Source organism: Mus musculus, chromosome 9 (assembly GCF_000001635.26).
Source record: "Mus musculus strain C57BL/6J chromosome 9, GRCm38.p6 C57BL/6J".
Classification (NCBI taxonomy): domain Eukaryota; kingdom Metazoa; phylum Chordata; class Mammalia; order Rodentia; family Muridae; genus Mus; species Mus musculus.
This window is the reverse complement of record NC_000075.6, coordinates 75,892,241-75,905,616: the sequence shown is the minus strand read 5'-3', so window position 1 is coordinate 75,905,616 and position 13,376 is coordinate 75,892,241. Positions and strand designations below refer to the sequence as shown.

The window sequence follows — 13,376 nt, the reverse complement described above, 5'->3', positions numbered from 1 at the left end:
TGAAAGAACAAGTGTTCTTAACCCCTGAGCCATCTCTCTGGCCCCCAATTTTATAGTATTAGGAACATTAAAAATTTAAGAGTAGATGATGTTGAAAGCTCCGATGTAATATCTCTCATTGCCTCTAATAAAGATTTTTAAAATGGCAATGTAATTTATTTTATTACTATAATTACCCAGTTTCCTTTAGTGGATACTGTTCTAATATTTGTATGTCCCTTTGTGTTATCCTCATCTTTCCTGTAGTTTTAAATTTTAAGCATATTTCTTTTTAATAGCATGTCATGAGCATACTTGTTGAAACAATTATTTAAAATCAACCAAGGCAGCAATGATTGCTTTAGTCTGTTTGCATTAAATGTTATATGATTATCTGGACCCCTTTCTGCTTTGCTTCTGTATCATTTTGCCCCTTAGACACATTTCTTTCCTTTCTTTTCCTATTGTATTTGTGTGAACTGATTGAATTTTATGACATTGCGAGTACCTCCCATGCTGATATAGAGTGGCTGTTAGAATAATTTAGTTTGAGACCAATGTCATCCATACCTTGTTTCTACAAATGAAGTGCTCTGCCACAGCCACCCTCCTCCCTTTAAGTCATTTCTTTACCTGCTTTGAAAATAGAGAAGCAAGTTTGAATAGTTATGTCAGAGACACAAAAGCCTAAAACTATAAGCTTTGTTTTGCTTTTTTAAAGATTTGTTTATTTTATATATGTGAGTACACTGTGGCTGTATTCAGGCACATCAGAAGAGGGCATGGGATTCCATTACAGATGGTTGTGAGCCACCATGTAGTTGCTGGAATTGAACTCAGGACCGCTGGAAGAGCAGCCTGTGTTCTTGACCGCTGAGCCATCTCTCCAGCTGCAGTATACTTTTTATAGAAAAAGTTTAGATGGGACATACTAGTTTTCAGGTCTGGTTTTATCAGGAATCTTCACCGTGAATTCTGAGGAAAAAGCTGAAGATGTTTGTTTAGTCATCATTAGACAAAACTATATTATCCATCACCTCAGAACAGTGTCACCCTGTCTCAAGCAAACAACAAACACCCTCTTCAATTACCAACATCTAATCACATGCATTTTATGATGATAGTGCCAGTCATTCTATCTCAACTCTATTTTAAATACAATACAATTGTTCTTTTTTTTTTTTTGAGGTACATCTTTTAGCAACAGACTTGCTTTTAATACTAAATTTTCTTTTAGCTTCTTGCTTTATCTGCCTTGAAATGTTTTTATATTGCCTAAGATTTGGGAAGATAATTTTGGCTAAATTCATACTTCTAAATGACATTTTTTTTCCTTAGCAAAATTTCGAAGACAGGAAGTATGTGTTGACTGATTTCCAATTTGAGTATGATGCTTTGTTTGATGGGCCAAATATTAGCCCAAAACTCACTTCAGTAACCTGAAATAAACACATGATAGGGCATCCTTTGATACATATGAACTTTCAATTCCCCTGTAAACTGCCCTCTCTTCATCTATCTTGCTGTCGTCTTAGGGAAAAATGTCTGCAGATCTAACTCACTAAACCAGCACATCTAGTAAAGTTTAATTTTTTTTCCTTCTTGGACCTATCAGCCCACTTAAAATATTTCATATAAGATTTTGCTTTCCTCAAAAAGCATATCATATCTACACATTATCAAGGATATACTCAACAACTGGATAACCTTTCTGATTTGTGCTACCTATGTTGTTCTGTTTAACCCTTACAGTACTTCCTGCATATCACTTTGGCTATGAGCTTCACATGTTTTCAGTGGGTGGACCTCAAGGCCTGGGATGGCACTGCAGTCCCCAGACAGCATCTCCCTGTTCTTTCTCCAATGTATTTTCAGATCCACTAGAGGATCGTGAAAATTCACAAGTGTGATTTCTGGTCACAAGTTTACACAAATACCCCAGAAGGCTCTTTTCCTCTCATCATGCAGAGACACATCAAATTTCTTTGCTATCTGGTTCTGGTTGGTTTCTGGATTTACGGAGTGGTCTCTAATATGGTCCTTTTCATGGCATAGGGAGAAGTATTTGTTCCTGCCATTAAGGCTTGGTGACTAAAACACAGTGGACACTCCATTCTCTGGATTATATCAGCCTTATATCTGGCCTCCATGGATTTATTCCTCACTTTTAACAATTCCTTTCCTTTGTTTACAGCCTTGCAATGCATTTAAGAGTATGTTTTATAGATCAGGGCCTTGTTCAGCCGTCATCAGATGGGAACAAATACAGAGACCCATAACCAGACATTGTGCAGATAGTGAAAAACCTTGGAACACTCAGCCCTAAAGGGGATGTCTCTGTCAAATCTCTCCCCTAAGAGTACAGGGAATTGTGAGGAAGAGGATGTGGGTAGATTGTAAGAGCCAAAGGAGATGGGGGACACCAAGAAAGCAAGGCCTTCTAAATCAACACAAGCAAAGCTCATAGGAACTCACAGAGATGGAAGCACCATAGACAGGACCTGCACTGGTCTGCATCAGGTCCTCTGCTTGTATGCTATGTGTTTCTTATGGGACTCACTAGTATACTAATAAAATCTCTGACTCTTGTGCCTTCTCTTGGGTTCATGTCCTTCTCTTGGTATGTTTTAACTTATTATATCTTAAATGAATAAATTAATGAGTAAATTAAATAAATAAATGCCTAGCCACTAGGAAAAAGGTTAACAGCTGAACTATCACGTATACCTACTGTAAGAATAAAAATTAGTTTTCTCCAAAAGAAAGTGACCCTGAATATTTCTACCACTCCAGGGCAGGCCTCATGTTCAGCAGGAGTTGACCAGCACACAATGGACTCCACAGTTTTGTGAATGTGTGCTTCTATTTGATTGCAGTTTGCTGTTTTGTCTTGTTTTGGAGGTGCCTTATTTTGTTTTCTTGGTTTGAGGGTTTTGTTGTTTTATTGGGTTTATGTTTGTTTATTTTTTGAGAAAGAACTTAAAGTAGGGGTGAGGGGAGGATGTGGAAGAACTGGGAATATGATCAAAATATATTTAAATTTAAAAATTATTTAAACAAAAAAGGTATGTATAAAAAGAGTATTATATGCACATATATATGCATATATATATATATATATATATATATATATATATATATGCACACATGTGTCTGGAAGTGGGCATATGTTATTGCAGACAGAATAACGATTACTCTGTAACTTAAGCTATCTTACTGATCATACAGCTCAAGTTTAAAAATTGCTCTTTCTGGGATATTTTTCAGGAAAGCAAATATAATCTACCATTTGAATTCTCTTTTACTGAATTTCACTATTCATTAGTAGCCATGTGTGCTGAAAGGACAAAATACTACCTACAATCCCCTCAATCAGGTCAGCTTCTATTTCAGCAGAGGCAATGTCTGGAAGCACCTAATGTAGTAGTCTCCTTTGTGTGTGTGTGTGTGTGTGTGTGTGTCTGTCTGTCTGTCTGTCTGTCTGTCTGTCTGTCTGTGTGTGTCTGTCTCTCTCTCTCTCTCTCTCTCTCTCTCTCTCTCTCTCTCTCTCTCTCACACACACACACACACACACACACACACACACACACACAGAACAATTAAATAATTTCCAGAGCTGAAGGTACAGTTCAGTTGTGTATCAACATTGACCTTTCATTAGAATTGAAAGTAAAAGGGCAAAATTTAATTTAGGGTTTTACTTTTCTGAAATTTTGTGATTTGTAAAGGCTGTGGGTTCTCTTGATTTTCCTCTCTGAGCGCTTTGCCTTTCAGATGCCGTTAACGAATATCCTTGTGGCCTGATCTTCTGAGCCCCCTTGCTCCTTCTATAACAGCCACCTTTCTACCCAAAACAAGTACAGCCTTGCTTTATACGTAAATAAGAGGAAACACTGCCATCGCTCACAAGTCTTCATACTTTCTCCTGTTTTCATCTTCTCCAACTTGATAGAACACAGATGTAGACTCGGTGATGTGTCTGCTTTATCAGCTGCTGTATCTTCACTCTTCACTTCAAACTTTCCAGCCTGCCTCCCCTCAAACAGGGGGACTCAGAAAGCGTACGAGAACACGTGACTCAAGACGGGATCTGAAAGATAGATTGAGCACTAGAGTGGACAGCTACAAGGTGGTTGCCTGTGTTTGGGAATAAGGATTTCTTCTGCCCTGAGCAACACTGCAGTGGAAGCTAATTATTCATTGTAAATGTCTTGAGAGATCACAGTTGCCAGGCGTAGAGTTGCCAGCAGGCTCTGGCTCGGATTTGATGACGATGATACAGGGAATATGAAGTGATGGTTCTTCGGCTGAAAAATAATTTTGGGTTTTCAGTCTGTTTTCTTTAGCTCGATGTAGAATTCTTTAGCCTTGGTTTCTTTTATTTAAAAAAAAAACTTGAGTATTTATGATTTATGTCCCCTTATTTCCAAACTGGATAAAGCACTTTCACAAAGCAGAACACGTGTAAAGTAGAAACATTTCCAAAGTGCACAAAAAACGCCAGCACCCTAGCTACTTATAAAGACTTAAACCTATTAAAAACTAAATTTTTGTCTCTGGTAATAGCTAGAATATTACTAAGATAATATTAAGAACTTAGGACAATTATTTGAGACTATCCTGAGTACACACACATATAATTTTTGGAAGATGCGAAATCAGTGTCACTTAGAGTGTTTCTTTGTATGTACACACGTGTGTGCCCCTGTGTTTTCAGGTATGTATGAGCACACATACAAGTGGAGGCTCAAGGGCCACCTCGGGCATCCCTGCTGAGGAGACACCCACACTGGTTTTTGAGACTGGATCTTTCACTGGGATCTGATTCTCGCCACCTGGGCAGGCTGGAAACGCCTGGTGATTCTCCCTTTCGTCAGCACTGAGACTGCGTGTGCACACCTCAGCATCCTGCTGGCTCTGGGGATTGACTGCAGCTCCTCATGTTTCTATGCAGCACTTCACTGAGCCACCTCCACAGTCCCTATTCTCACCCTCCTTATTTCTTGTTCTACACGAACAAGAAAAAAAATTAACTGTTTTCCCACTCTTAATTATACTTACTATTTTAAATATGTCTTTAACGTTTGGACAGATTTTTTTTTTAAAGCTATAAATCAGAGACTGGTGTTTTGTCCACTTATTAGTTGAGTGAACTATGAGAAGTACAAGGATCGTCATCAACTGAAAGCAATTCATGACCTATTATAATTAAGAAACATTTTACATCTGATAAATATTTTAGTTCAGGATGCATTCCCATTTTATTTTATTTTTTTTTAGTAAAGAACTATGCCACACACATACACACACAAATCACAACAGAGATTGACATTATGAGTTTAATAAATTTTAAATGTAAACATACATCCAAGTAGTACATTTTAAGAATAATATAATAGAATTCTATTTCTTAATCTCTAGCCTTATCCTCATTGATACACTATTAAGTTATTAACTAAAAATATATTACTTAGTGCATCCCCCAATATCATCAATATCATAGTTTCTATATTGTAAACTGTGTTTTAAAACAACATTGTAAAATATCTGAATTACAAACAAGCCACAATGTCTGAAAGTTAGTAAGGATGGATTCTTGCTTGAAAGCTACAAGCGGGGAGTTGGGAATGGCGCTCCATGAATATTTTCAGTTGATTGCTACAAGCCTCACCACGGAGCTCACAAAAAGTTGGAAGACTAGAGCCCCACTCCTCAGAAAGTCAGCGTGGGCTGGAGAAAGACCTTAGTAACCAGTCACCCTTCCAACAGAGATGAAATAAATAAACATCAGAGAGAAAAGCATGCGCGCACACACACACACACACACACACACACACACACGCACGCACGCACGCACGCACGCACGCACGCACGCACCACACTTCACACCACCCCAGAACCTTCCCTACCCTACTTACTCATGCTCAGAGGAAGTTTTCCAAAATCCCTTTGTAAAATTGGGGGTTTTCACTGAGTTTTTTCCCAAAAAATGTGAAAAACAGGATTTAGCTGTTTTAAAATGGTGGTTCTGTCAAAGCAACTCTGGGAATTTTTTTTTTCAGTTTAATGACAATATTCTCACACTGAATAAAATCCCTTATATCACATCAGCTGGAAATGTCTATTATAAAGGCAAGTGACAGCAAGACACTGTGTCGACGTGATGGGTTCCAGCACATTTTATGCATGAAATGACTCTTGTCTGTAGGGAATGGAATGGAGTACATGTGATTATTTCCTTACTTTGGGTTAAGTTTTAAACAAGAAAGAAAGAAAAAACCCACTGTAGCAGTAGTGTTCTAGATAATGGCTGGGCTGATTTATTTGAGGTACTTTTTTGTGTCAGTTTGGAAACAGGTGGAAGTAGACTCAAGCCTGAAGCTTTCATCTTCTTGCAAAAACAGAACAAAAGAAAAACAAACAAAACAAAACAAAAGAGAAAAAATCTGCCGGTCAGAAGCAAGAGGCAGCATGTTTCTAGAGGTCCACCAATTCCATTAAAGGGAACAGTTAAAAGAATTACAAAGTCTTCCAGCTTCTGTGTCTTGCCTACTGATCACTAACTCAAATCCAGTTCCACATTTTACTTTAGCCAAAGAAGCACAAATGGTAAACAATGTGGTTTTTAAAATTTTGGTTGTTAGTTACTTTATTTCTAGATATCCTATCTTAGTTTTAGTTAGTGCAATATGTCAGATATATTCATTTCCCTCCAACATTAAGCTGTCAAAGGAATTCTACTTAATATCAGAAAGTTATTTATATTAGCCTTGGGAAAAATGTTAGCATAGTGTTAAACTGGACCCACCACACCCCAACAAAAGTTAGAATAGGAATCTATTATATAATAGGGGGATCTTTAACAGGTTTTACTGGTAAGGTATCCAAAAGAGAATACATAATTTTAAATAAATAAGAAGTGTATATACATGATATCATACATAGAGAGATGAAATGACCCAGGTTGATTTTAGGAAATTCCCCATTCCCCTGCTTTTTATTGTGGTCATAAACATAGCACAGATCTGTTTTGTTATTATCACAGGCACTTCCAGCTAGTGGCAGCCACACGAACGTACTACCATATTTCTGTACTTTTTCAAAATGACATTGGAGCTGTCATCAAAATACAGGACCGAGATGGCATTTAGTTTGGTTGGAGCGCAGCAAGGCTTGGGAACATGGTCTGGAAACATCAGGTGTACCTGGCAAAGAAAGAAGGGGGAAAAGAAAGAGATATGTCTGTTAGCAAAGTGCAGTGAACATTTATTTCATTGCCATCTTTAAGAATATGATGTTTATATCACAACGCTTTGATGAGGGAACTCGTCGCCTGACTCCTTTATACCCTGTTGATAACTGGGTGGGGGCTGATTGGCAGGGCACATTCTCGATCAACAGTCACTAAGAATGAAACCCAACAGTTCTAAGTAAGTGTGGGTGTGGACAGTTCTAAGTAAGTGTGGGGGTGGGGGCTTGTAATACAGTTCATCAAATAAGGCAAGCTCTGGAAGGAGTATATTTTTTTTCAGAATTTTTCTTAGAGAAAAGCATAACATTTTGTATTGCCCTGCTTGTAATTGACCCAGTCTCTTCTACACACACTCCTAGAGTAACAGAGGCTGTAGGCTCAAGTCAGTGAAGACACACTTGAACTTCAGAAAGTTCTAAGTCTGCAAAATATTGTAATAGGATAGTTAAACGATACCTCACAGACGTTGTGCCAACTTTTATTTTTCCACGGGAAAGATAAGCTAAAAACCACAATGAAATAAAATCTATATTTGTTTTGCCTGAACTCGGGACCCTTTTCCTCCTACTGGGTTGTCATAGCCAACTGTGATGTGAGCGTTTGTGCCCAGTCTTATTATATCTTGTTAGGCCATGTTCACTGGATATCCCTGGGGGTCCTATTCTTCTCCTCTTTCTTTCTTCCCTCCTTCCTTCCTTTCTCTCTTTCATTTGTTTGTCCATACATTCTTTCTTTTGTTGGAGAGTGGGGAACAGGAGGAGTGGATCTGGGAAAGAGGAGGTGGAGGAGGGGCTTTGAGGAGAGAAGGAAAAAGGAACTGTGGTGCCTCATAATGTTATGAGAGAATAAGAATTTTCTAAGAAATCTAGTCCTTGTTTTAGAGCAATAAGTTCAACTCCTTTTCAGCAGACTGGAGTTTAACATTGTTTTCCTTTCCCTACACACTGCGCAGAAAACTGCCAAAATGCAAGCTGAAACTGAAGCCCGAGACCCAGATAGTTCACAAATTGAATATCCATTCTCCTTAAGAGATTGAAAACGTAGCCGTGTGGCAAAGTGGAATGCTTAAATACAGGCTCGGGGCTCGTTTTGATCACACTGGAAGTTTGCCTGTACGTTATAATAATTGAGCTAGAAGTCAGAAGACGGCTCCCACCTACTCTGGCCCTTTCCCCAAAGGAGTTTATGGGAAGTCCCCACGATGAGCCTTAAGGGATCTACAAACGAGCAAACACAACCTCTTAAAGTTTTGGCTTCACAGGGCCCTGGCTGAAATGGTCTAGGAGGCCTACGTGTGAGCAGGAACACAGGACAAATGAGTGATCCCACATGACCTTAAAATGTCCTAAGGCCTCACAAAACTACAAGTTGGAGAATGTCTCCGGATTTCAGATACAGCTTATATTCCTCTTCAGCTTCTTCTCCTATAACCCTCCAGGCATGACTGAGAAACCCCAGGCTTCACTGGCCTTGGCAGCCTCAATGAGCAGCAGCTCCAAACAAGATGGCTTGTTCTTGAATGGTTCTTCGAATGTATTAGCCACTAACGTGTTCTTCCTTTACAAAGAGCATGCCTGTCTGGTTGCTCCACATGCTTCGCAGAACAAATGTAAAAACATTCACAATACCAGAAACACTAAAGTCAAACTCGAACGGGAACTTGAGTTTTGTAATGATGTGTCTAATATAACAGGGCAATAAGCAAGTCTTCCAATTTCACATCAAGATTTCTTTTGTTTTTCCTTTAACATCACTTCTAGACTATAGCCATAAAAAGAAAAGACTTATTTATATATTTATAAGAAAAAATAAAGTAACTAAGGAAAGCAGATAACTTGATGAAAGATTTTTTTATTAGTATCCATGCTTAGCCTGAGGGAACCTTGATATATTGAATATGTGTCAAAAGAAGCAGAATTCTGTTTTCTTACTCAGGCATTATTATTTTACAAATGGAAACAAAAACAGATCAAGAAGTGTTTGAGAAGTCAAGTAGCATTGTTTTATAAGCTGTCTTGTTAGAGTTTCTATTGCTGCAATAGTGCATTGTGGCCAAAGGCAACTTGGAGAGAAAAGATATGATTGCATTTTATAACCTGTAGTCCATCATCCAAGGAAGTCAAGGCAGAAATCTGGAGGCAAGAGCTGAGGCCATAGAGAAATGCTGCCTTCTGGCTTATCCATCATGCTTACTCAGCCTGCTATCTCTTAGCACCCCATACCATCAGCCCAGAGGTGCCCCCCAACACACACACACACACACACACACACACACACACACACACACACTGAGCTGAACCCTCCCATATCAATCATCAATCAAGAAAATGCACCCGGGCTTCACCACAAGGCAATCTGACACAATTCTAGCTTGTGTCAAGGTTACATAAAACTGTTCAGTGCACAAACTAAAAGCAGCTGTTCCTCTCTGTCACTACACACATAGTGGCCATACTGTCCCTTCAAACGATGGATCAGCACCATGCCTCATACAATCGACCAGGAGAAATCTAAGTACAGTATCTTCACAGAGCCAACCTGCTCCCCATTGCTCAAGGATGCTAACCCATACTAAGGAGTATTTATGAGGAGAAGGCACATCTGACTTGAATTCTCCCCGGGGGATTTGCTTTATACCTCACACACAATCATTAAAGTAGCCTATCTCATGAAAAGAGTGTTTTATATGTGGCTATTGAAACACTTATTTGATTTCTTTCTTTTCCTCTCCCTGGTTTTATTTCTAAAAATTTTAATCAAATCCATGCTTACCCACTATTGACGAGCACTACAGGACAGGCTAGTCTACAATAAAGTCAAGAATGATCCCAGGAAATGAAAAGGATTTCCCAGAGAAATATACCATTGGCTCCCCTGAGATCAGCTAACATGTATGGTGGGCCACCTGTGTGTAACACTTGTGACTGTAAAGGGACAGGGGGGAAAGGTGACAAATCAAGGAGCTGTGAATGCACACTCGGAGGGCCAGCCACACCAGCTGCAGAGATGAGTGTGCGGTGATGAGCTCACAGACTAGTGAATGTGCTGGGATCCTGGGAAGGCAGAGAGGGAGGCTCAGTCCAATGGAAGGGTCAAGCAAAGGAGGACTAAGTCTGAAAGAGAGAACTGGCCAGGCAAACGAGTGTGAGAGGGGGCGGGAAGATGCCTCCGTTTGGCAAAGTGCTTGCTCTGAAAGCATGGAGACCTGAGTTTTATCCCCCGGCGCTCAAAAGAAACAAGTAAGCAAACTGGACATGGGACTGGAGTGGTGGCTCAGCGGTTAAGAGTGCTCACTCCTCTTGCAGGGGTTCGGTTCCCAGAACCATGATGGGAGGCTCACAACCACCTGTAAGGCCAGCTCTAGGGGTAGTGCAGAGTCTTCCCTGAGTGAAAATGAACCTTCAAAAGGAAAGCAATCCCAGGTAAGCATTAAGTATTTTACTACTTGATATGTATGTTTAAATATTATCATATCATATCATATCACATCATATTATATTTATATGATTCCTTATTTAGAAACTAGCTACTCTGTCCATCAGCTTTTGAGTTTAGATGGATGAAGGGGAAAGGTAAAATTTCAAGGTCAAGTGCAAAGTCTAAGAATTTGGAGCAAAACTTCCTAAATAAGCCTCCCTCGAACAATAGCATCATTCTGCCATCAGCAAAACAACTCTACTTCCATCATGGCTTCCTGATTCTAAAACCATGTTCTCCTCCTCCTCCTCCTCCTCCTCCTCCTCCTCCTCCTCCTCCTCCTCCTCCTCCTCCTCCTCCTCCTCCTTCTTCTTCTTCTTCTTCTTCTTCTCCCAGATACATAATCACAGTTCTCATATTAACCCAGACACTAAGTAGCGATTCTATAACATAATCTAGCGCACCTCATAAGAGGCTGCTGATTTCCAGAGACCATCCCGAGGACACATCAGGATGCTTAGAGAGGCTGTGTATGTTCAATAGGTGTAGGATAATCACAGGTCACTGAGTCAATGTGTTCCTATCTCATGCACAAGAATATGCTGAGGATACTAGAAATTCAATCCTTTCTAAATATCTGAAAGGATGGAAGAAGAAAACAGGGAGGTAATTTTCCTTTGGGAAAAATAACAGGAAAAAGAGGAAGGGAGGATAGGGAAAAATCCATAGAAATTATTCTATTACGTATATACTATTTTCAGTGACTGTAATACAAAAGTATATCAAGAACTTGCCTAAAATAATCATATCAAAAGCTCTCAGATGAAGATCACGCAGCTGTTATTCAATGTTTCAGTAAAGAGTACTAGTGAATTTCTAGTTTAAAAACTCATCTGGCTAATCATCGTGTAGTAAGAAAATCTATGCAGGGCAGCAACATTATTTAATTACTTGAGTTTTCCCAGTTGAATTTGTACCAATTCCGAGAGCAGGATTATTGATTTAAGCCAATCTTAATTTCTTACTATACCCATAATTGTTGCTCCAGCTACAAGTTACAAAGGAATTTAAGAACTTGAGGTTGATAATTAAATTTTCTCTAAAGCAACTCTATACTGTGTTTGTCTTATAAACCATCCTTCATCCCATAAGCATAGAACATACCAGGGTCTGGACTATGGCATGGTTGGTGGCATTCATATGGGCATTAAGTGGAAAAGAACATTCCCCGTCACAATAAAATGCAGCATACCCTTCTGGTGCTATGATCCAGTCCTGAAATATACAAAAGCAAGAAAAATAATATCATCCAAACGACAGTAAAGACAGATAATTCTTAAGCAGTAATCAAAGATACTCAACCTAAAAAAGTTTCCTTTCTTAGTCCAACAATTATTCTAAAAGTTCCGCTTCTCCTATATCTTTTCATTTTTAGTTGAGATTTTCAACTGAAGTATAAATATTTTCACACAAAAAATGTCCTTTCTAATTTCTCCCAAGAGGTTACTATATAAAATTTAGCATACATTAATCATTCAGCATTTGAGAATAAAACTATGATCACAAAATAACATTCTAAATATTGTTTAAACTGGGAATGATTAACTCTGGGGCATTCAAGTGACCCAGAAAATGTGGGGAGAGGATGAAGTCTTGAGGGAATCTGTGTTATTGACACGAGCCCAGCCATGTCAAGGATCGCAGTGATTCATGGGAATAGCAAGGACTCCCCTCGATTAGGCTAGAGGAATGGCAAGATGGTCCCTGGGTCAAGCTTAGAGGAATGGTAAGTCCTCCCCAAGTTGAAGTATGAATGTTGACAACATGTGCAGAAAGTATCAACCGCAGCTTCCTCCTCCAGGATGAATACAGGCTGAGACTGCTCCCTCCAGAGACCCCCTATCAGGATTACTTAGCACACCTCCATCTTGTTCGCCTGGATATAATAAGTTCTGAGTTTCCCGGCTGCTGCTGGTATGTCTCCATCAAAACACATGACCCACCCAATCCCAGCTTTTCTGTTTATAATCTGTCACTTCTTCATTCCAAAGCTCTGCAGGCCAAGGCAAGTGGTATCCAGTGTGGGTCCTTGACTGCAGAGAACACACATTGGTCAGGCCAGGGAAAACTACAGAGGCAAGGGCAAGGGCATAAAGTAAGTATCTCTGTAAGTTGGGTGTGAGCCGTGGGATGAGGAGAATCTGCAGATAGTTTGTGCTCTAAGGTGGGTTTGGAGGAACTGTACATTATGTTGGCATTCGCCCAATCTCCAGCTAGACAAAGGATCTTTATGAAACTATGGAAATTGGCAGCTGTCACCAAGATTTTTAATATTACCAGTCAATTGCTGATCTCAGTGCACTCCGTGTGGATAAAGGAGGGTTGCAGCCCTGAGATCAGACAAGATTTGATATGTCACACAGATTCCCACACATATGTATGACAGCAACTCTTATAATGAAAGCAAATATAATCGGTAATTAATTAAAACCCACTTGCAGAGTGTTTGAACACACAATATCAATACTGCAGATATGACCCAATTACATTGACACACCCTAGAAATTCAGAAGGCCTTAGGGGCAAATTGTCCCCACTGCTAATATTACAAGAACTATCCTTGTTGAGAAAAGTGGCTGTCTGTTCTTCCTTTCTGCCATCCTTACAGTCTGGTATTGAGCATTGCAACAAAACGCAATGGGACTAAAAGTAAAGACTCCCTAAACAT

At 39.5% G+C, this 13,376-nt stretch overlaps 1 protein-coding gene across 1 annotated transcript in view; it reads right to left on the bottom strand.

Annotated features, from left to right (window-relative positions):
- Positions 1-5,300: 5,300 nt before the first annotated feature.
- The window catches only part of Bmp5 (bone morphogenetic protein 5), a 124,952-nt gene continuing 116,876 nt past the window's right edge, over positions 5,301-13,376 (bottom strand). The window contains exons 6-7 of the mRNA NM_007555.4: positions 11,813-11,923; positions 5,301-7,184 (exon numbers count right to left, since the gene is read on the bottom strand). Of these exons, the coding sequence (NP_031581.2) occupies positions 7,035-7,184; positions 11,813-11,923 (261 nt within the window). The 3' untranslated portion in view covers positions 5,301-7,034. The remainder of the gene's footprint in view (positions 7,185-11,812; positions 11,924-13,376) is intronic.